The sequence below is a fragment of the Mytilus galloprovincialis genome, chromosome 1 (genome assembly GCF_965363235.1).
Source record: "Mytilus galloprovincialis chromosome 1, xbMytGall1.hap1.1, whole genome shotgun sequence".
NCBI classification, from domain to species: domain Eukaryota; kingdom Metazoa; phylum Mollusca; class Bivalvia; order Mytilida; family Mytilidae; genus Mytilus; species Mytilus galloprovincialis.
In genome coordinates this window covers 38,208,471-38,233,409 of record NC_134838.1, presented here as the reverse complement: position 1 = coordinate 38,233,409, position 24,939 = coordinate 38,208,471, and the positions used below count along the sequence as shown (strand labels likewise).

Below are 24,939 nucleotides of genomic sequence, written 5' to 3'. Positions count from 1 at the left end.
GACATACTATGTAGATGTGCATATCGACAGGACATTATCATTCATTTTCAGCTCACCTGGCCCGAAGGGCCAAGTGAGCTTTTCTCATCACTTGGCGTCCGTCGTCTGTCGTCGTCGTCGTCGTTAACAATTTACATTATGAAAATTTTCTAGAGAACCACTGAATGGAATGAAACCAAACATGACATGAATGTTCCTTATGAGGTGCTGACCAAGTGTTGTTACTTTGTAGCCGATCCATCATCCAATATGGCCGCCAGCGGGGGACTTAGTTTAACATAGGACCCTATGGGAAATGCATACAAATGACTTCTTTTAGAAAACCACTTAATGGAATGAAACCAAACAGCATGAATGTTCCTTTCCTTTATGAGGTGCTGGCCAAGTGTTGTTTCTTTGTAGCCAAATTTTATCTTTTTTATATGATTTCAAAAACAAAAATTGAGTCAGGTGAGAGATACAGGCTCTTGAGAGCCTCTAGTTTTTCTTAGAGTTATTTTATTTGTCCAGTGACAATGTGAGGACGTGGGGTATGTGAGCGCGCTCTCAATGTTCTTAAATTGATGGAAAAGCAGATAAGTATGGACGAAAGCGTGTGTTGAAGTATTCGACTAGCTGGTTGTAAATTGCTCGTTCGAAAATGTTTGAAATAGCTGGACGTCTAAAGTTGCCCACATCAAGTACATTGTTCTTTTTGTGTAATGGTACAACTTGTGCCTGGTTTAGTTTGTCTGGAAAAGTGGCTGATTTTATATCTTGTTAACAATTCAGTTATTGATTTTATGATAACTGGTTGTGCTGGTTTTAGCGCTTTAACTGAGATGCCATCTATTCCAGTTGTCTTTTTTATGTTTGATTTTTTAAAGTTTTTTTCTACAAATTCATTCGATATCGCACTACTCAGCGAAGCAGTTTATTTATTCCTGTAGAGGGGCTTTGGTGGGCGAGTGCTTTAAGATTAAGGAACAATTAATTGGCTATGTCACAGAATTTGCTAACATTTGCATACAAATTGACGACTTTTAGACAAATTTTAGAAGGTTCTTCGCTGATTTATGTCCTTTCTATACAAATATTCATAGACAGTATCAAATGTAGAAAATGGTGGACTGAACCTGGTTTTACAGCGTTAAACCTCTCTTTAGTACGACAGTCGCATCATTTTCCATTATATTGACAATGATGCGTGCACAAATAGGGGAACAAATACAACACGGACCCCAACAAAAACTAGGGGTGATTTCAGGTCCACCGGAAGAAAAAGCAGATCCTGCTCCAAATGTGGTACCCGTCGTATTGCCCAGTGGCGGATCCAGGGGGGGGGGGGGGGGTTCCGGGGGTGCGCACCCCCCTTTATTTTTGCCGATCAATGCATTTGTATCGGGACATATGTTTTGCACCCCCCCTGCACCCCCCTTTGCCCTGGGTTAGCACCCCCCCCCCTTTCGAAAATTCCTGCATCCGCCCCTGTTGCCCATGTTGTTACAAAGCCGGTAAACAGTCTTATTCGGTAGGTCACATTCGTGAAGATTGTATGCAAAATTTTAACAAAATTTGTGAGATAGCCGATTTACTGTTCCTTGACCTTAAGTAGTCAAATAACTGTATCACTAGCTCATCAACACTGAGGCAGTGAGTGGCAAATTTGCTTGTGGCAAGTGAGTTTGACTCTAATCTTAATTGACTTCGATTGTCAGTTTTCCAACCAATGGTTCTCGCTTGCTTCCTCCACCTATAAATACTTACTGCCACGAAATGGCACAACACTTTGAATAGAGCGTTGCGCACCAATCAATCAATGTTAACCTGCATACAATGTAAGTTCGAATGTAAGTGGCTCATAAGCTGTATCATGCTTTCATTATTTCTCCTTATGTTACATTTCTAATGAAATAGTAAATATTTAGGTAGTGCAGTAGAGTTTGACACATTGACAAAAATAATTTTTTTTTTAAATTTTTTTATTTACAAAAAATATGTACAAATATGCATTATGATTGTCTTTCTATTGTTGTTATTGATATTTTATATATATTCAATTTGCTAGTTTATACTTTTATATTGCCACTCTACAATTTTAATGATCGTTGAACCATGTTTCAGTCATCTTTTGCCATTGCTGCTAAAAACAGAATAGAAAAATTGTACATTTACAGCACAAGGTGAGGCGTAGTTAAACAAATGATTCACCTGAGTATATCAAACTGTGTTATCATATATGATCTAAAGATAGTCTTTTGAAAATATTAATTGTGAATGTATGACACAATCAGATTTCATTTTATAAATTTTCAACATTTTTCCTGCAAAATCTCCTACAGCTGGAGGTATTCACAAAAGATTTTCTTTTGAAAATTTGAAGCGTAAATGTATCAAACAATCTGAATATTATTGCTTTTTAAGATTCTGGTAGATTGTTATTTTCATCCATTTTTCGTCCATATCGTTTACGTCTGGCGTTTGGTGCTTTTGGTTTGGGTGAATTGGGTGGCATAGGAATATATTGTGTCTTGATATTCGTTCCAGAACGGACTTTTATAATTTGCCAATCCGAAGAAAGAGTTTCTGTTGGTTGACATTGGTTACCGTTCGTTATGCAACCTGGAATAAGTTTTTTAAAAAATGTTTTCATTTTTGATTTCAATGCACCACCATTTTCTCCTGCATCTTGGATATCATCTATTGTACTACCAGAGCTCGAGCTCTGAGTGTCATCTACGGTATTACTTCTACTTTGAATAACTGCATTATGCTGGCCGTGCAGTTTCTTGAACAATTCTATCACATTGATGTCACTCATATTTTCGATGACTGGAAACAGATCTTTTTTATGCACCTGATAAAATCCTATCAGTTCATTATCATCCAGCTTGTGAAAGATGTCTACAGTGGGATATTTATTATCCACTGCAATATCCAGCACGTAATGAGTTTGGTCTGGTTCTAAGTAGCTGGCCAATTTTTCTCTTACTGTTTGCTTTCTGACATTCCTATTTGGTTTTTCTTGTTGAATTTAAAATTCTAAGGGAATCTGTTGTCTCATAAACTTGCTGTTGTGTAGATTTATTCATTTTATTGGAAACAGTTTTCTCGTCAGTTTGCTTTTGAGCTGATTGAGACATTTTCTTTGATGCTGTTGTTTCACCAACCTCCTGATGTGTTGATTTAGACATTACATTGGCAGTTTCTGTCTCAGCAGCCTGATGTTGTGCTGATTTAGACATTTTATTGAATGCTGTTGTCTCATCAGTCTGCTGTTGTGCTGGTTCTGACATTTTATTGGAAGCTTTTGTCTCATCAGCTAGCCTGCTGTTGTGCTGGTTCTGATATTTTATTGGAAGCTTTTGTTTCATCAACCTGCTGTTGTGTTGATTTAGACATTTTATTGTCAGTTTCTGTCGCAGCAGCCTGATGTTGTGCTGATTTAGACAATTTTTAATGCTGTTGTTTCATCGGCCTGCTGTTGTGCTGGTTTTGACATTTTATTAGAAGCTAATGTCTTATCAGCCTGCTGTTGTGCTGATTTAGACATTTTATTGAATTATGTTGTCTCATCAGGTGTTGTTGTGCTGGTTCTGACATTTTATTGCAAGCTTTTGTCTCATCAGCCGGTTGTTGTTTTGATTTAAACAGTTTATTTGAAAGTGTTGTCTCACTAGCCTACAGTTGTATTGATTAAGACATTTTATTGAATACTGTTGTCTCATCGGCCTGCTGTTGTGTTGGTTGAAACATTTTATTGAATGCTGTTGTATTGATTTAGACATTTTATTGAATTATGTTGTCTCATCTGCCTGTTGTTGTGCTGGTTCTGACATTTTATTGGAAGCTTTTGTCTCATCATCCTGCTGCTGTGTTGATTTAGACATTTTATTGATAGCTGTTGTCTCATCGGCCTGATATTGTGTTGATTTAGACATTTTATTGATAGCTGTTGTCTCATCGGCCTGCTGTTGTCTTGATTTAGACATTTTATTGATAGTTGTTGTATCATCGGCCTGATGATGTGTGTTGATTTAGACATTTTATTGATAGCTGTTGTCTCATCGGCCTGATGTTGTGCTGATTTAGACATTTTATTGATAGTTGTTGTATCATCGGCCTGATGTTGTGTGTTGATTCAGACATTTGATTGATAGCTGTTGTCTCATCGGCTTGATCATGTTGATGTTGTGTTGATTTAGACATTTTATTGAAATCAGTGTTGTCTCATGAATCTGCTGTTGTGTTGATGCAGACATTTTATTGAAAGATGTTGTCCTTTCAGTCAACTATGGAGCTGATAAAGGCATTGATTTCACACCTTCACTTTTATCTTTCTTTTCATTCCTCATCTTCTTTACGATGAATGTCTTTTTTAAATTTTGTGGCAAAGTATGAACTTGATCTGGTGCTGGGTAGTTGTCTGGTTTTTCTATTTCTGATTGCTTTTTGACATTCCTTTTTTGTGTTCTTGTGGTACAATAGTTTTCAGTATAGATTTTGCTTACTTTATCACTTTTTCTTTTAGGTATATAGGAATTTTTACCAGATGACTTATTCAGCCTAGAAAATTGGTACTTTCTCTCAGAGATGAAGCAATATTTACTAGATGGATTTTGCAGACTAAAAGTTGGAAACTTATTTTCCCATTTTACTGTTTTCAAAGCTTATTCTGAGTTCATATCAAAAGTTCCACCGTTTGCTGTTGTCTCAGCAGTTTTCTGTGGAGCTGATATAGACGTTGATTGCTTAGAAATAACTTTACTTTTCTCTTCCTTATCATTCCTGACCTTATTTTCAATAGATGTCTCTTTTATATTTTGTGGCAATGTATGAATTTGATTTGGTTGTGGGTATCTATCTTGTTTTTCTCTGCCGTATTAGTTTCATCTTTTTTTTGTGCATATTATCCGGATTCATAACAGCGGTAACCGTCATTGATTTCTAATTAGACAGTGTTGTTTACTTCCGACATGTGCTTGTAGGAAAATATTTTATTTTGCTTGACTATTTGATAACGACAGTCTACAAGGTGACAATAGCTAGGTAAAAGTTTTTTCTATCTACTCACTACTGAGCCAAACTTGATATAAGTTCTATATACTTGATGTAACGTTAGGCGTTATTTGCGAAAACTTCATATTCTTCTCAGGAAATTAAGAATTAGCATTTATTGAAAGCAAGATTACCATGATTTAATACAGTTGTAAAATATACAAGACTTAACATCAATTGACTTTTTAAGGGCAAAGCAAAGAAATGGTAGAAAGGGGATTGCAATTTGCAAAGTTGAAATGAAACTTCTGAACTGTAAAGGATTTTATTGAACATGAAATCAGTATTTGTGGAATCCAGGTCTGTTCGCGGCCATTCATGTTCGCACCCACTCAGGTTCGCCCCCTTTCACTTTCGCACCTTACATGTTCGCACCCAAAGTCCTTTGGCACCCTACATGTTCACGCCCAATTTTAATTTGTTTTTGTGTTTAGTAACTTTATAATCAAGTTTTGGCAATTGTATTCTTATAAGTATATTTGTTGTCATTGTCTCAAAATAAAGTGAGACAGCATTTTGTTTTTGTGTTATCATGTTTTGGATAGTGTATTGGTAAAAAAATAATAATCCTTTCTAAATAAACTAAAGTGGGATTCTGTCAACGTTTTATTTTGTGTTGAATAACTCTTAATCATGTTTTGGTAAGTGTATATTTGCTATAACCTTGTTTCATTGATTTGTTTCAAAATAAAGTGAGATTCTGACTACTTTTTTTTTTTTTTGTGTTTTGAATGAATTTTAACATGTTTTGGTTATAATATTGTACTGCTTATATTTTATTGTTTTTGGTCAAAGGGACAAAGCTGTTAAAAAACAAATTATCTTTTGTGTTTTTCTTTTAAAATCAATGTTTTACTCATACCAAGTTAAATACATTCAATTATTTACACCAAAGCAATTTAAAACAACAATCATGATTTTCCAATTATTCAACTGGAATTTGAATTGAAATTGGGCGTGAATGTGTGGAGTGCGAACGGACCTTGGGTGTGAAAGTGTATTGGGCGCGAACAGACCTGATACCATATTTGTGGTGGTGCTGTTTTGAATTTTGAAATGCTTACAAATCTTTATTGATTGATCATATATTGTGTTCTTTAAAATTGCGAATGGAAATGGGGAATGTGCCAAAGAGAAAACAACCCGACCATAGAAACAACAGCAGAAGGTCACCAACAGGTCTTCAATGTAGCGAGAAATTCCCACACCCGGAGGCGTCCTTCAGCTGGCCCCTAAACAAATATATACTAGTGCAGTGATAATGAACGCCATACTAATTTCCAAATTGTACATAAGAAACTAAAATTAAAATAATACAAGACTAACAAAGGCCAGAGGCTCCTGACTTGGGACAGGCACAAAAATGCGACGGGGTTAAACATGTTTGTGAGATCTCAACCCTCCCCTTATACCTCTAGCCAATGTAGAAAAGTAAACGCATAACAATACGCACATTAAAATTCAGTCCAAGAGAAGTCTGAGTCTGATGTCAGAAGATGTAACCAAAGAAAATAAACAAAATGACAATAATACATAAATAACAACAGACTACTAGCAGTTAACTGACATGCCAGCTCCAGACTTCAATTAAACTGACTGAAAGATTATGATTTCATCATATGAACATCAGGCACAATCCTTCCCGTTAGGGGTTTAGTATCATACCATCATAACATATATGAGAAGAAAATAACCCGTGTCATGCCAACAACTGGTTTTTGAATAAATGTGTTTAGTTCCGATGCAAAGACCCTATAAGTGAATCAATATTAATGCCAAAATATGCAATCTTTAATGACCTGACAACAGTATCGTAACTATATCCCTTCTTAATAAGTCTATTCAAAGGTTTTGTTAGTTTTTGAGGTGAATCATTTGAATACTGACACCTTAGTGCTTTATAAAGAATATTTCCATAAAAAATTGGATGTGAAATACATGTGTATAGTCCGTTTGACTTCTATAAATCTTCAAAAAATAATTCTTAAAAATTCATTTTTAAAGATAAATATTTTTTTTCTTCATGTATGTTAATGTATGATATATACGAACTCTGACTATGAATATCATAATTTTAAACCTATAATCAAGAAAATTTTAAACCTATAATCAAGAAATTTACTCATTAGGTCTCTATGTTACTTCAATTTATTTTAATATAAAATACTAAATGGAGTACGTATGAGTAGTGTAACAGCCTTCCATTCAAAACAAAAACATTAGACATGTGCTCTTAACCTGTTTCATTGTACCATGTGACTCTACTCATTTAAATAACTCCGGTCATGTGTGCATGCTTTTGTATTTCTCATTGAATACAGAAAGCTCAGTAATCACATGACCAGAGTTATTTAAATGAGTAAAGTCACATGGTACAATATAACAGGTTTAGAGCACATGTCTAATGTTTTTGTTTTGAATGGAAGGCTGTTACACTACTCATACGTACTCCATTGAGTATTTTATATTAAAATAAATTGAAGTAACATAGAGACCTAATGAGTAACTTTTTATACGACCGCAAATTTTGAAAAAATTTTCGTCGTATATTGCTATCACGTTGGCGTCGGCGTCGTCGTCGTCGTCGTCGTCGTCGTCGTCGTCCGAATACTTTTAGTTTTCGCACTCTAACTTTAGTAAAAGTGAATAGAAATCTATGAAATTTTAACACAAGGTTTATGACCATAAAAGGAAGGTTGGTATTGATTTTGGGAGTTTTGGTCCCAACATTTTAGGAATAAGGGGCCAAAAAGGGCCCAAATAAGCATTTTCTTGGTTTTCGCACCATAACTTTAGTTTAAGTTAATAGAAATCTATGAAATTTTGACACAAGGTTTATGACCACAAAAGAAAGATTGGGAATGATTTTGGGAGTTTTGGTTTCAATAGTTTAGGAATAAGGGGCCAATAAAGGGCCCAAATAAGCATTTTTCTTGGTTTTTGCACAATAACCTTAGGTTAAGTAAATAGAAATCTATGAAATTTAAACACAATGTTTATGACCACAAAAGGAAGGTTGGTATTGATTTTGGGAGTTTAGGACCCAACAGTTTAGGAATTAGGGGCCAAAAAGGGACCCAAATAAGCATTTTTCTTGGTTTTCGCACTATAATGTTAGTATAAGTAAATAAAAATCTATGAAATTTAAACACAAGGCTTATGACCATAAAAGGAAGGTTGGTATTAATTTTGGGAGTTTTGGTCCCAACAATTTAGGAAAAAGGGGCCCAAAGGGTCCAAAATTAAACTTTGTTTGATTTCATCAAAATTGAATAATTGGGGTTCTTTGATATGCCGAATCTAACTGTATATGTAGATTCTCAACTTTTGGTCCCGTTTTCAAATTGGTCTACATTAAGGTCCAAAGGGTCCAAAATTAAACTTAGTTTGATTTTGACAAAAAATGAATCGGTTGGGTTCTTTGATATGTTGAATCTAAAAATGTACTTAGATTCTTGATTATTGAAGTTTTTTGGTCCAGTTTTCAAATTGGTCTACATTAAGGTCCAAAGGGTCCAAAATTAAACTTTGTTTGATTTCATCAAGAATTGAATCCTTGGGGTTCTTTGATATGCCAAATCTAACTGTGTATGTAGATTCTTCATTTTTGGTCCTGTTTTCAAATTTCAAATTCTACATTAAAGTCCAAAGGGTCCAAAATTAAACTAAGTTTGATTTTAACAAAAATTGAATTCTTGGGCCTCTTTGATATGCTGAATCTAAACATGTACTTAGATTTTTGATTATGGGCCCATTTTTCAAGTTGGTCCAAATCAGGATCTAAAATTATTATATTAAGTATTGTGCAATAGCAAGTCTTTTCAATTGCACAGTATTGTGCAATGGCAAGAAATATCTAATTGCACAATATTGTGAAATAGCTAATTTTTTTTTAATTAGAGTTATCTTTCTTTGTCCAGAATAGCAAGCAAGAAATATCCTATTGCACAATATTGTGCAATAGCAAGAATTTTTTTTAATTAGAGTTATCTTTCTTTGTCCAGAATCAACTTAAATCTTTGTTATATACAATATACAATGTATATACACTTTTTACTACCAACTGATAAATTAAAATAATCTTTACCATTCAGTGATAACAAGCAGTTTTTTTACATCTTAATATTTTATGATGTATTTAAATGAGTAGTTATTGTTGCAAACTCCATTAGAAATTTGAATTGATATCAGTTTTGAAAAAGGGAAACGGGGATGTGAAAAAAAAGGGGGGGGGGGGGTTAAATTTTTCTCATTTCAGATTTCATAAATAAAAAGAAAATTTCTTCAAACATTTTTTTGAGAGGATTAATATTCAACAGCATAGTGATTTGCTCAAAGGCAAAAAATACCTTTTAAGTTCATTAGACCACATTCATTCTGTGTCAGAAACCTATGCTGTGTCAACTATTTAATTTTAGATTTAAAAAGTTTGAAGAAGAAATCTTTATTTGATTTGTAAAATCTTGGCATTTGTTTTGTGTAAAAAAAACGCATGTAATGTCAAAAATTTGATCACAATCCAAATTCAGAGCTGTATCATGCTTGAATGTTTTGTCCATACTTGCCCCAACTGTTCAGGGTTCGACCTCTGCGGTCGTATAAAGCTGCGCCCTGCGGAGCACCTGGTTTGATTATAGGTTTAAAATTATGATATGCATAGTCAGAGTTCGTATATATCATACATTAACATACATGAAGAAAAAAAAATATTTATCTTTAAAAATGAAATTTTAAGAATTATTTTTTGAAGATTTATAGAAGTCAAACGGACTATACCTGAACGTATAAGAAGTCTGCATGTTGAGCTATATTTACGAATGATGTCCTTATACCGATGATAAAATTTAGTAAATGTTTTGACTAGTTTGTGATATCGAAAACCCTGGTGTAATAATTTTTCAGTAATACATAAATTTCTCTCGTTAAAATCTAAAACATTGTTACATACACAAGCGAATCGTACAAGTTGAGATATATAAACACCGTAAGATGGTGACAAGGGAACGTCACCATCTAAAAATGGATAATTAACGATAGGAAATGAAAAATCATCTCTTTTATCATAAATTTAAGTATTCAGCTTTTTGTTAGTGATATAGATATCAAGATCGAGGAAAGGACAGTGGTCATTGTTAGTATTTGTTTTATTATACCCCAGGCAACGAAGTTGCGGAAGGTATAATGTTTTTGACCCGTCCGTCCGTCCATCAGTCCGTCCGTCAGTCCTGTTTCTTCTCATCGCAACTCCTCTCAAACCACACAACAGAATTTCACGAAACCTTTTCAGATAATAAGGACATACTATGTAGTTGTGCATATCGACGGGAAATTGCGATTCAATTTTTTTTCTAGGAGTTACGCCCCTTTGAACTTATTTACTTTAATGTACTACTGCAACAGTTTGTCATCGCAACTCCTCTCAAACCACACAACAGAATTTCACGAAACCTTTTCAGATTATAAGGACATACTTTGTAGTTGTGCATATCGACGGGAAATTGTGATTCAATTTTTTTTCTAGGAGTTACGCCCCTTTGAACTTATTTACTTTAATGTACTACTGCAACAGTTTGTCATCGCAACTCCTCTCAAACCACACAACAGAATTTCACGAAACCTTTTCAGATAATAAGGACATACTATGTAGTTGTGCATATCTACGGGAAATTGCGATTCAATTTTTTTTCTAGGAGTTACGCCCCTTTGAACTTATTTACTTCAATGTACTACTGCAACAGTTTGTCATTGCAACTCCTCTGAAACCACACAACAGAATTTCATGAAACTTTGTAGATAATAAGGACATACTACGTAGATGTGCATATCAACAGGAAATTACAATTCATTTTTTTTTCTAGGAGTTATGCCCCTTTGAACTTATTTGCTTCAATGTACTTCTGCAACAGTTTGTCATCTCAACTCCTCTGAAAACACACAACAGAATTTCTTGAAATTTTGTAGATAATAAGGACACACTATGTAGATGTGTATATTGACAGGAAATTATTATTCAGTATTTTTTCTTATACAATTTTTTTTTCTTATACTTATTTAATTTCTCCAATGACAATGTGGGGACGTGGGGTATGTGAGCGTGCTCACTAAGGTTCTTTAATTTAAAGTAAGTTCAGCAGGATAAATTTCTGTAATATACATACTGAAGTCGTCATTATTGAGAGCCAAAATATCATCCAAATATCTAAAAGTATTATTAAATTTGTTTATCAGATGTTGTTTCGATGGGTCTTTGCTTATTTTTGTCATAAATTGTAACTCATGGCAATACAAAAACAGGTCCGCAATAAGTGGTGCACAGTTAGTCACCATTGGAATTACGATAATCTGACGATATACGGAATTCCCAAAGCGAACAAAAATGTTATCTAGTAAAAATTCAAGGGCATATATAGTATCAAAGGATGTCAGATTGACATAGTTTTTATACGACCGCAAAAATTTTTTTGTTTATTGCTACTAAAAAATGACCTAACAGAGTTTGGACATATATATTCACATTCTGACTTTTTAAATGCCCATTTAGTTAGGTGTGTTATTTTTTTCTTAATGAGAATGTGAGGCAACATGGGCAATGTGGTATACAGAGTAGAAAAATCAAAACTTTGAACAGATTCAAAATCACCAATATAAGCATGCAATTTATCAAGTACTTCCACCGAGTTCTTGACACTCCAAAAGTAATTAATTCCACTATTTTCAAAGGCCTTATTTGAACAATTTATTATCAGATTTTTAATTGTACCAAGTGTGCTGGTAAGAAGAATAGACAATTTAGTAGTGTAACAATGGCTTGAAGATGAAATAAATCTATATTTGTAAGGTGTTTTGTGTAGCTTCGGAAGCCAGTACATAGTTGGGACTTTCATTGTATTTGGCTCTGCTTGTAAAGCGGTAGCTAAAAGTTTGTGTTTGTTACAGATGTCATATATTTCAAGCAGCTGTAGTAACTCTTGAATACCAACCAAAACGAGGCAAACATGTTGACTCCAGCATTTGAAATCAAACAAGATGATACCTTTATAACCATCATTATCAAAGCACCATATGCAAGGGTAAGATAATAACCACTTAGATTTCAAGTATGTAACTGTACTCAACATCAAGCTATAAAGGGCCCTAAAATGATTAGTGTAAAACCACAGGAAAACCAAAGGTCTAATCTATATAAAAAAAGAGAAAGTCTAACACTTTTGAACCACAACATCAAACAACAACCACTGAACATCAGGTTCCTGACCTAGGAGTTCGGTGAATAGATGAATATTTGGTCAGTTACAAAAGAGCAAATTTAGTAGGGCTGTCCATATATTACCGGTATGTTAAAAAAGCAGGGTTAATATGAATTTTCAACAAAAAATTATAACAGATACATGTACATTGTATCTAAACATAATTCATCTGCTGTAGTTGAGCCCTTCTTTTTATAAACATTCATCTGCTTTTTTTGATGAACCCAAAGGGGGGACAAACTTTAGAAAAACTTGAAATAAAAGGAATACATGGGAAAACATAATCATATGTCATGTATGTCAAAAGGGATCTGCATTGAAAATGGAAAGACAAAATTGTCTAACTAAAGGTTTGAAAATACTCCAAATGTATCAAATGACTACATGTACATTTGTATGTGTAAACTTAAATCATGGCCAAGTAAGAAACAGTGGTCATCTTATTTGATGATACTTTTTACGGTTATCCATCTTACAGCAGTGGTATTGATTAAGTAATGAGTCCTAGGTCAATGTATGTTATCTTATTGGGATATTTCAGTGTATTTTAATATAATAGTTCAGAAAATTTTGCTATCTAATTTTTTGGCAAAGGAGTTGCCAAATTTAAGTATTTCATGAAAAATGAAAATTGTTTCTTTTTCTATTTTTCAGATAACAGATACAGAAATATTTATAGAAGGAAATGAATTCAGATTTCACTCAAAACCATATTTTCTTAGGTAAATTTTCATAATATGTGTTATCTGTGTTTTGTACAGTGCAGGTATAGTCAAATCTTTTGGAACTTAATGATTTCAGTTAGAATACAGACATAAGAAATTTATAATCTGTATCTGTGAATTAATTACGGTAAATTGATTGACATGGGTTTGATAATTTTGTGCACATTTAAATGAAAAATGATGTTTCCTTTGTTTGTATGACTTCTCTTTTAGTTACTTTGACAAAAATCTCCTTCCTCTTTTAGTTACTTTGACAAAAATCTCCTTCCTGTTTAAATTAATAAGTTGATTGTACAATTACCTGAATTACCTGAATGTGTTAGATAATAGTTATCAGTCAATTGACTAACTCAAATAATTCAGTTCGTCCCATAATTGATCTCTCTGACTTGCTAGAGCCTGATTTCCTTACATAATAAAAACTCTTCACCAATCCTGGATTTTGTATGGTTCCCTGAAAATAGGTGACCAATCAACAATCAGATCAATTTTACTAAGGTAGGTATATATGTCCTAAGCTAATTCTGAATGATTGATTGAAGGTTTTTCATTAATTTGGTTATCCATTCAGGCGTTAATGAAGTAATTGTAGATTGGCAGAATATGATGACTGAATTATTTGGGTTATTAATTTTACTTTATATACAAAATATATACTTTATATAGTTACATTTTAGACACAAATTATCTTCTTCTCTGTTATAAAGAAGGTATTTAAAGACTAAGCATCAGTGAATTTGTTTTGAACTTTCTATTGTTATACCTACATGTACATTTGTATTCTGAACTATCAATAACAAAGTGTTCTCTATGCTTTTCAGATTATCCTTACCAGGAAATATTGTAGAGGATGGAAGAGAACAAGCTAAATATGATGCAGATAATGGTAATATTTATGTTAAATCATTGCTTGATATATATTTTGATATAGTAAATAATCAACTTTCTTATAACAGGCATGGCAGTCGTTAAAAATTTAGAATTTATCAAAGTTCACTAGGAAAAATGCAAAGATACATAATTTAAAAGAATGAAAAGTGATTTTTTTGGTCATTGTTGATTATTTTAATATTATTGCCATGTATTATTCTATATGTATCTCTTTAAAAGAACATAATATGGTACATTTGTACAGTAAAAGAAATTGCACTAAAGTTGTTAAACACTTTTAAAACTCCAGGTTTTCCTATGCCTCCTTATAAGCATATAATACGGAAGCCTAAAAAAAACTTTGTTTGATTTAAATGAAAAGCATCTCTTGTGCTCCTGATTTTGTTTACAGCTGTGCTTAAGAAATAAACTAACAAATAATCACACAAGTTTTGTTATATTTCTTGTAGGATCATTTACAGTAACCGTACCTAAAGAAACTCCAGGAGAATCATTTGAAGGGTTAGATATGATTACAAAACTACTAACTAACAAAGGGCAGACAACTGGTCAGTCACCATTGATTGAAGTTTTGAGTAAGTTATTACAACTACAAACATATTGAGGTTCAATATAGTTTGCGCATATCTTCTTTGTTCAATGTAGGTAGTAATAACTTGTTGCTTTTAAATTATGTTAACATACTCACAAATTGACACATTTGACTCGATTTTCAAATGTAAAGATTAAAAATTGAAAATTCCAGACTCTCAAATTGATTGTTATTAGTTAATGAAATTTGAACTGTTGAATGGAAATGAAAATAACAGTGAACATTACCTTATAAGTATCTTTGTAATGGGAAAACAGCCAACAAGATGTAATAATATAGTTTTTAACAAGTTGATCACATCCTTGATCTTTGATGGATAGGTGTCTCATGGGCAATCATTATTTTTGTATGTTTTACGCTATCTTGACTTACTCTGCTTTGCCTGCTAACTCACTATTTGATGGAGACAGACTCATGGTACGATTTTAAAATACTTGAACACTTTTATTGTACCTTGTTTTTCTTGCTGTTCCTGTAAATGATTTTTGTTACAGATGAATCAACTGATGATAGACAGGCTGAGAAGGAGGAAGAAGAGGAGGAGTTTGATTGGCATATAGAACAGACCCCTTATAATGAAAAAGAATTATCCTTAGACTGTCCTAAGTATGGCTTTGCTAATCAGAAGTCAGGAGTTTTCACTAGATTACAGGTAAAAAGGTTCAGAATAAGTTTAATTTATTCCCTTGTCCATCAGTACATCCGTCTGACCCTACATCCCAAAATTGGTTTCTGGTCTCTTACTCTTGATTCCATCAACCAAATGTTATGAAACTTACACACAATCCTTATTACCACAAAACTAAGATAAAGTACGAATTTGGGTAGTGTCACTTATACCATTCTAGAGTTGTGCTCCTTTACAAATGTAAAATTTGCTGAATTTTTCGTTTCTGTTCTCTAACTTAAATTTGCCTCAACCAAATATTATGAACCTTAAACACACTGCTTACTACCACAAAACACAGATTTAGTAAAAATTTTGGTAGTGTCACTTTTATGGTTCTTGAGTTATGTCCCTTTATAATCTTATATACAAGCTGGGTCATCATCTGTGTCTGATTGACACATTCCTTATTTATCTTATTCAAGCTTTTAATCCCCTCAGCTAAGTGACTGTCACATATAGCTTTCTGTCTCTCATTTAATAATCTATCATTTGTTGTTAAAAAAAAATATGCTTGTAGTTTATAGTTTTGAAAAATCAGAAGCTGGTATTGACACTTTTAATACCATTCCCACATGTTCAACTAACTTCTGGAAAACAAAATATACATGACAACAACTTACTTCAGTGAAAATAAAAAAAAATGGCAAATATAGAAAATAAACATAATTTTCCAATTAACATGCCTATCTGTGTGTTCTGGTGAAATGAAAAATGTCCATAGTCCTAAAAGGAAACTTTAAAAATTATTTTATAAAATAGGATGAAATAGTTGAAATAGTGGACTTAAAGAATCCAGACCAATGTAGTATAAGTGACAGGAGAGAAAAAAGAGAAATGGCAGAACAACAGAAATTTGATAAAGATTATTATTTGTAAGTTGTTATATCTGTTCTTTGACTTTGTTCACATTGCAGCAATGTATTATAGCAATATATATATATATATTTATATTTTCTCAGTAAGATATTCATCTGACTTTGAATTACAAATGAGTGAAACCAATATTCAATGTTCTTTATGAATTAAATAAAATTGAGTGGGAAATGGGGAATGTGTCAAAGCAACAACAACCCGACCATAGAGCAGACAACAGCCGAAGGCCACCAATGGGTCTTCAATGTAGCGGGAAACTCCTGCAACTGTAGACGTCCTTCAGCTGGCCCCTTAAAAAATATGTTTACTAGTACAGTGATAATGGACGTCATACTAAACTCCAAATTATACACAAGAAACTAAAATTAAAAATCATACAAGACTAACAAAGGCAAGAGGCTTCTGACTTGGGGCAGACGCAGCATCATAATGACCAGGACTGTGGCTGGTAATGTTACCAAACAAAACATTGATAGCTTGAAAAACCTTACTTCCTTAAAATTTCAATTTTTTCCAGTGACAAACTTGTTAAGATTTATTTAATATTATTTTGTATTATAATATAAAGCAGTTAAATGGTTTGCACAGACTCGATTAATTGAAGAAGCCCAATGAGAACATGTTTTATTTATTTTTTACTGTACCACAGAAACTGAGTATAATGTTGGAACTTTTTTTTATCTCAGAAGATAGATTAAAATGACTACACTTTGGCTGGTATTTTTATTTGTCCTGTAGGTCCTTCATTTTAAAGAGATATAAACAAAATGGAGTGACTTCTCAGATGGACAAATTATAGAATATGACTTGAGGAATCTGCAATATACTTCACATTTATGATTATTAATGCATAGTGAAATCAGAAATGGTCTTAACAAAAATTTAGACAGTTGCAAATGTTTATCAATTTAGTTTATGTGTTGAAATAAAAAAAAAACTTTTGTAAGGGAAATATTGAAATTATGTTTTATGTTTCAGAGCAGATTTGTATGAAGATGATGCTGTCAAGGACTTATTAAGTTACAATCAATGTCTGACAGGTAATTTAATGAAATGTTTCACAGACTTATTTCAGCTACATACTGTGGATTCATTTATTTTTGTGGGTACCAATTTTCATGGACTGGGAAAGACCTGCATTTTTGTGGATATTTTATTATGTGTTTTTTTCCGAAGTCTGCAATCAACCCACAAAAAAATAGCAATTTGTTGAACATTTAATTTCGTGGTTCACCTGTACCCAACCAATAATAATGAATCCACAGTAAGCATTATATACAGTTTTGATAGAAGATATAACTCCTGCACAGTTAAATTAGACTAATTTCGCTATTCTTATTAGGTGTCTATTGGTCATATGTTTTCAAAATTCCTATGTACTTCTGTATTTCAAATGTTAACATTTAAAAAATTTGTAAATAAAAAAGAAAGAAAAGGCTTTGGATGCACAAAATTTATAAAGTGTAAGTATCATTAAAAACGTTCTAGAAAAGAAATTATGTTTAGTCATAATAAACAGATACTCTATTTTTTTATGTTTTGTTTTTGAAACTCTTGTTTTTCTGTTGGACGTTTTCTTTTTTAGGCATGGCGTTGTCAGTATATTTTCGATTTATGAGTTTGAATATCCCTCTGGTATCTTTATTCTCCCTTTTACCCTGTTAATTATTTGGAATCTTATTTTCGTCTTGAAATGGTGAATATGAAAAATTTGTCATTATTCTTCGAAGAAGATTATTTGTTAAAATTAAGGAATATCCCAATAAGTTTAGATGTTAGATATAAAAATATGAAGATGTGGTATTATTGCAAATGAGGCAGCTCTCCACCAGAGACCAAATGATATAAAAGTTAACAAGTATAGGTGACCTTACTTATATTTTTATATGCAAGATTTTGAACGAGTACTAACTACTTAATTGCTACTTTTATAAATAATAATTGAAAAGAATTAATAAGACAGATCTATAGATGTCATGTCTAGAAATCTAGTATGATTAAAACCCCATGTGATATGTTTAATAGTAAATGTGCAACACATTATTTATTATGGGAAATATGATAGGATGTTCAAAACAATCTGAGAGATATTAAACAGTATAATGAAAAACTTGAAATTCTTGACAGTTTTTATGATTTTCTTTTTCAGAAAGCTTTACTGATGAAGACAAAGAAATGATGAGGAATTTACCAAAGAAAGAATGTATCCTTTGCTTGTCAAAGAATTCTGTTTGAAATTCATCTTATTGCAGTGAGAAAACATTACCTTGTGGCATGAGTAGACTTGTATAAAATAGAGATTTGAATTAACAATTTTTATCACAATTAGCTACATGTGAATGATGTGTATTTATAAATGAGATGAGACATTTAGTGTACATCTATAAATAGCAACCCAACAATTGAAAATAATCTTCATTGTAAATACTTTACAACCTTAACTGATTTATACAGATTTAATAGATAATAAGATATCAACATATTTAGGTTTAGTAGATATAATATTTGCTTACTGTTATGATGTAAGAAGCACAGAAGGAGAACACAATGTAAGTTTTGTATACAGTTAACTCTCGTTGTCTCGAACTCGGTTGACTCGAAATTTCGGATGAGTAGAAGTTTTCACGCGGTCCTGAACTTTGCTCCTTATAAATGTATGTAATTCAACTCCTGATGAGTTGAAATTGGATGAGTCGAAATTTCGGTTGAGTCGAACTAAATTTACGATCCCAAGGTTAACAAAAGCATTGAAAGATCATTATTTATCTCGAACTAATACACATTTGTCAAAACATGACCTCCGGCATTTAAATGGATTGAAGAGTTAATCTGACAATACACATGTAATTAAATTTCCAGTCACTGACCACTGTATTGATTTATGACATGCTATTTCCACGAGTGTTTACCTAAGATTATCTTTTATAGATTTTTTACAAATAATTAGTGATACATTGTCAATGTTCATGAAAAAGTATTTAAAATGTTTACAAAACAATTAATTGTGATTTACACTAATGAGCTTGGGTGTGAATAAAGTAAGGATTATGACTTCCGTTGATGATCACCTCAAAAATACTCAATCGGCGTCTTTAATCTTGTTGTATTTTCTTTTGAAAAGAAAGAGTGCGATAAAACATAATGAAAGATCATGACATACAAATACATCGATCTGATATCAGAATATCGATCCCCTTCCCATATTCACCCGGATTTATTTTAGCTTTACCAAGCTAAGCAAGAGTTGTGTCCCTTGTTCTGTCAAACTTCCGGTTTTCGTTTTGAGTCGAACTACGTGTATGTCGAAATATTTCTCTGGTCCGGCTGACTTCGAGATAACGAGAGTCGACTGTATATTCATTAAGATTTAAACAATAAGGCCCACAGTGTGAAATTGTTTACATTTATTTTTTCATGGTTATCACTGTTCCTCAGACATAGTAATTTAATAATTAAGATTTATGTTACAATTATAGTTTCTTTGTCGTTTTTCCAGAACCATACCAAAAACTGATTATGAAAGCTCAAAAAGTTCTGAAACAACAGATAAATGTTATTCTTGAAAGGTTCAAATATGTGTGATTTATTAAATCTAGATTATAGATATAATTCTTGATTTAATTGTCCATTTTATATGTGCTTATCAAAGTCAACAAACTAAAACATTATATATGATTGCTGTTTTAAAACCTAACTAAAATTCAGTTTAATTTTTCAGGCAATAAAGAAGTCATATAAGATCATCTGTTTCTCATTGTTTTCTTAGGCATTGTTACGACTGAAAAAATCCCACATACCATATCACTTGAGTAACAAGGATATTGGATTTGGAAATCATCAAAAAAAGGAAGATTAAAGCAAAGTTTTAGGAAATGGTTATAATAATAAATAACACGCATTTTGCATATTTTTGTAAAAGACAAAAGTTTACAGCATCAGCAGCAGACTGCGAGTTTTGAAAAACCATCTTGGTGAGAAAACTGCATATTTCTTTTTCTTTCTGTTACAGGTAGAATCATCATGGACGATCAGTAAACTAAGTTCTACACTGTCTTGGCTAGATGTAAGTTGTATGTGTTAACTCTATGTTTGCATTTAAATAGTGCTTCTTAATGTACAGAATCAAGATAAAATGACTTTAATATTCTAAGAAAACTGTGAATTTATTTATTTTTTTGTGGATTGTTGAAACTTATACTTTCTTTGACGTTTAATTTCGTGCTTTTACCCAAGTCTGCTTACAACCTGATGAAAAATTGTACTTTTTTAACATTGAAATTTATGAATCACCTGCACCAACGTATCAACGAAAAGTATAATCTAATGAATAATAATAAATCCACAGTATACATCAAACACATTGAGTAAACAATCCATGAGGCTGTTTTGAATGTTTACCCTTCCTGGCTAATTCTTATGCCATTTAGTTTGCTTTGTAATTGATGTAAACATGTGCTCTGTAAACAGAAATCAGTATCAAAGCTTGGCACACAAAATCTATCATAACATTATGTTATTTCTAATCATTAGACATTCACATCAGTAGAAGAAACATTACGAGCCTGTTATAGACGATGTTTGTGTTATCCATTGTACAGAAACTGGGAGTTTGCTGTCAGAGTTCACCATGATACTGTACAGATATTAAATGGAGGTAAGATTTTTTGAATTAATCCTGTCTTTAAATAGTACACAGCCAATTTTGCATAGGTACTATTTTTGTACTTAAAATCTGTAGTACTGAAATTTACTTTTGATATTCAGTACTATTTCTTTACTTTAAAATTATTGTACGATTTATGTACCTGTATTTTACAGTTCTTGATTTGTACTTAAAATTTTGGTACAGAAATTATACCAAAAAGCGATCACAATATTCCATGTTTAGAATTCATAATATTAAGAGATTTGAAGTAGGCATACTATCAAAATGCTTAAAATGTAACGTAACCAAAAATATGTAGTACTTAAATTTTCAAGTACAAATCAAGTGCTGTAAAATACAGGTACCTGAATATTACAATACTTTTAGAGTAACAAAATAGTACTGAATATGAAAAGTAGATTTACAGTACTACAGATTTTGGTACAGACATAGTACCTATGCAAAATTGGCTGTGTAGGTACTGGTACATACAAAATAAATCATTTTAAATATATTTTCTTGATTTACTGTCAAATGAAATGCTCATGGCTTAAAGAATGGATTATTAAAGATATATGGAAAATTGGTTTCATTTTCTCATTAAAAAAAGTTTTACATACTGATAGTTTGAATATATTTGTTTTTTAGGGAGGCAAACATTATTGAAATGTTTACTGGATATCCATAGATGTTTCTCAGAGACTTATCCACATTACTTACTCAATGACCTATATATAACAGACTATTGTGTATGGATCCAGTCAGCAGAGTAAGTAATATGTTTATATTTGGAAAAAGGAATGTTTAAGCTTGGTAATCAGAAATTTACTAAAAACTTAAAAGTCAGGTTTTATTGTTTAACTCATTGTCAGTTTAAAATGGGAAACTATTGATTGAAATTTGAGCTATGGCATATAGAAATAGACCTTTTGCAAGTGCACATATGCATGTACATGTTTAAAATTTTGTTTGACATTGGAACGTTCCAGTATGAAATAAAAGATAAAGTATGGTCTTATTGAAAGGTTTGTATACCAACTAAATTTTCAAACAGTTACATACTTAGCATAGAGATATTTTCAACTTGAAATAAGGTAACCATTTGCATAAGGTCTATTTCTATCATACACAGCTCATATATAAAATTATTGACAAGTATTTTTATAAATAATTTGTATAAGGTAACACCTAAATGCATTGTGAAAAGTGACTTGTCTAAAATGTAGTTAAATAAGATAGCAGAGAAGCTAAAAAAGGACAGTGGCCAAATTTTTTTTGGTGACTACCACTTAGCAAATTTAAACTCAGCACCTTACCTTTTTAAAAAAACTCTTGAGAAAAATTGAGATAAAACTTTGTTTGAAAACTTTTTTTTCTGGCATGAGAATGAATTTGGTGTGATGATTTGAGATACTTTCTTTCAGTTCAAAACAGATACAGTCACTGACTGATGCAATACAAAAGGTTAGTAAGGCTTGCATGTAAAGGTGTATTACAGGCTCCTAAAACACAAATGATAGTATAAGAACTAGTAACATCTATACTATCTGCAAAAGACCAAACAATGTGGCTGTCAGCAATTGTATGACCTTCAACAATTAGCAAATTCAATACTATACATTTAGCTACAAAAGTCTCACAATAACAACCAGAAAACTAATGGCATAATTAAAGCAGTATAATTCACAAAATGCAAATATGACAAATATGAACTAACAACAATCACAGAATTGCAGAGATATAACAGCAAAACATACAAACAAACTGTTAAGATCAGTTGCAAATGGCTAACCTGAATAGATAGAGAATATCATATAGCGTTTTCAATATCGCATCCGTATCAGCCTGAGAGCTCGAGGGATTATATTGGTTGATGGTTGATACGGAGTGTGATATTGAAAAAGCCATATCATATACACTTTATTCTAATGCAATTTGTATGTAACATTTTTTTTCATTGGCTAAAAGTTGCCGTCAAATCCACAGTTGACCAGGCGTAACTAAGGAGGAACAACCATTTTGAAATGATTGAATCAACAAATGTTCGATTACTACTATATAATCGAAAATAAAACAACACCTACCTCGAATTCGCCGTTTTAATGTTATTTTATTCGAATTTGAAGTGTACAGGTAACGTAATAACCTCTAGTTTGTAAGTTTTCATTTGTATGTGGTCACGTTTACCCATGACGTCTTTGCGCCAAAATCATTCATAAAGTTTCGCGGATTTTTTTTATTTGTCAAATTTAGACATTTTTCCAAGTTTTATCGTATTATTTCTTTTTGAAATGCATTAGAATCGGAATAACAGTACTGTAGTTGAAGAGTTGCCACCGTCAATTTTGATTTGACGGTCGCAAATCTCCGTTTTACTGTCTCCGCTACGCGTCGCCAGTAAAACTGCATTTGTGACCGTCAAATCTACAATTGACGTTGGCAACTCTTCAACTACAGTACTGTTATTCCTTAATTATATACATATACCTGAAGTAGATGATTTTATATGTGACATGACGTCATACAGATTAGGGTTTTGATAAAGCGATATTATAACGGGTGGCTGATACAGCATGCTTGCCATTGATTGTATTACACATACAATTTATCTGTATTTACTACTAAGTATATAATAAATTAGTATAGTGTATAGTTATTTAAATTTATAGATTTGTATACAATAAAATATTTCTTTCTCGGGTCTAGAATGCAAAACACATCTAGTAAAACATTGTCTTAATTGTTCACAAGACTTAACTACATTGGGCCACGGTTTTTTAATTTGTTGGTTTACGGATTTTCCCCATGAAAAAGTCGGGTCGGTCGGTCGGGAAAAAAAAAAGAAAAAAAATCATCTTTGAAGACAAAAAAATATGCAAAATCAATATATATTTCACCTTTCTAGCAATATGTTTGTTATGCTATTTTATCATCATTTCTAAAATTTTAGTTCGATGAAATATTATTGCTCAGCTGTTATAAACTACGCATGACATTGTCTAGTAATTTACAGTAAAAAAAGGGGATGCACGGACAAAGACGAAATTAAATCATCATTTCAGAAACAAGAAAAATAGATTCGCGTAGCTCTTAATCAATTCCAGAAAACTTGGTAAATAATGATCTTCAAGCACGAAAACTGATAAAGAAAAAATGCATAAACGTCGTACGAAAATAAGTTTCAACACACGTGTCAAAAACCTAATAGAATCGTCCACTGGAAAAACGATATCGGGTTAATCTGTTGTCTTGCATTCCCGTTTTTTTATCCAAATGAACGACATTTTTTTTATTACCTATAAAAACAAGAAAATTCCTAATGATTTGTTAATATTCAGTTCTTTAATTTGATGCCTTCACCCTGTCCACATTTGGACAAGTCTATTTCTATGAGATGATGCATCTTACGGACTGATGACAAATAAGGTAAACGAACTTATTGTGTAATTGGTTTTAAACACAAGTTTCGTTCCGCAAAATTATTTGCGCAAACGACATTTCAAGGTCAGTTATAATTGATTTGTCTATATTTAGAAACGTAAACTGGAAGGGTTTTTTTTCACACCAGAAAGTGTTGTCAATTTTGTTAGTGATTAATGCTTTTCATTTCAGGAAAAAAAATATTTTAATTATTTTTCAGGGATAATGCATTTGTTAAGGTCGGCGGGAATAAAAAAGCGTGAAAAGTGAATTTTATTTTTATTCTGGAAATCAGCAAAATCGGGTTGGCAGATCCGTAAACCAATAAATTAAAAAATCCTGGCCTTGATAATGAAAACATGATTTCCTTAATGTCATATATTAACTAACAATATTTATGTTTTTTTCTTTTTATAGTTAAACCTTAAAAAAGTTGATGTTGGATTAGATCTGTCACTCATAGAAAGCCAGACGAAAGAAGCTATGGTTGATCATGTCATAGAAAGTTTAGGAAAGGATGTATCTAATATAAAAATACCACATGACAGTGATGATGACAGTGATGAAAGTTCTGGGGAGTACACAGAAACTGATGATGAAAGCACAGATTCTGAATGTTCAACAAACAGCTCAGATGATGAAAGAGACAATACAAAAGAAACACCAAATATTGTTGTGCTAAAATCTGACAATGAAAATTATGTAGAGGATGTTGAATGTGTGATAAATAACACTGACAAAACAACAAAGTCCGAGTGTAAATTTGAGGAAAACAATACAGAAAGAACTGATGAAGCACATACACAAATTATTTCAGAAATAAAATAATAACCACATAA

At 32.2% G+C, this 24,939-nt stretch overlaps 1 protein-coding gene across 3 annotated transcripts; it reads left to right on the top strand.

The window, feature by feature from the left end:
• Nucleotides 1-4,932: 4,932 nt before the first annotated feature.
• On the top strand, nucleotides 4,933-24,939 carry LOC143073565 (protein SHQ1 homolog). Of its 3 annotated transcripts, none has more exons than XM_076249205.1 (15): nucleotides 4,933-5,028; nucleotides 11,974-12,107; nucleotides 12,939-13,006; nucleotides 13,831-13,895; nucleotides 14,350-14,475; nucleotides 14,987-15,144; nucleotides 15,922-16,034; nucleotides 17,014-17,075; nucleotides 18,185-18,238; nucleotides 18,490-18,584; nucleotides 20,045-20,098; nucleotides 20,566-20,689; nucleotides 21,329-21,449; nucleotides 22,105-22,144; nucleotides 24,518-24,939. In XM_076249205.1, the coding sequence occupies exons 2-15, from the start codon at nucleotides 12,033-12,035 to the stop codon at nucleotides 24,926-24,928; spliced, it is 1,566 nt and encodes a 521-aa protein (XP_076105320.1). In that variant the 5' UTR covers nucleotides 4,933-5,028; nucleotides 11,974-12,032; the 3' UTR covers nucleotides 24,929-24,939. The 3 variants fall into 3 exon arrangements, with proteins under 3 accessions (XP_076105320.1, XP_076105325.1, XP_076105333.1); XM_076249210.1 differs by having other exon boundaries at nucleotides 4,938-5,028; nucleotides 11,994-12,107; XM_076249218.1 differs by having other exon boundaries at nucleotides 4,985-5,028; nucleotides 11,991-12,107.

Coding starts and splice junctions, on each gene's coding strand:
- LOC143073565 (XM_076249205.1), top strand. CDS start 12,033: ATGTTGACTCCAGCATTTGAAATCAAACAAGATGATACCTTTATAACC. Junction 16,035..17,013: donor TTTGATAAAGATTATTATTT/GTAAGTTGTTAT, acceptor TTTATGTTTCAG/AGCAGATTTGTATGAAGATG. Junction 18,239..18,489: donor GAATTTACCAAAGAAAGAAT/GTATCCTTTGCT, acceptor TGATTTATACAG/ATTTAATAGATAATAAGATA.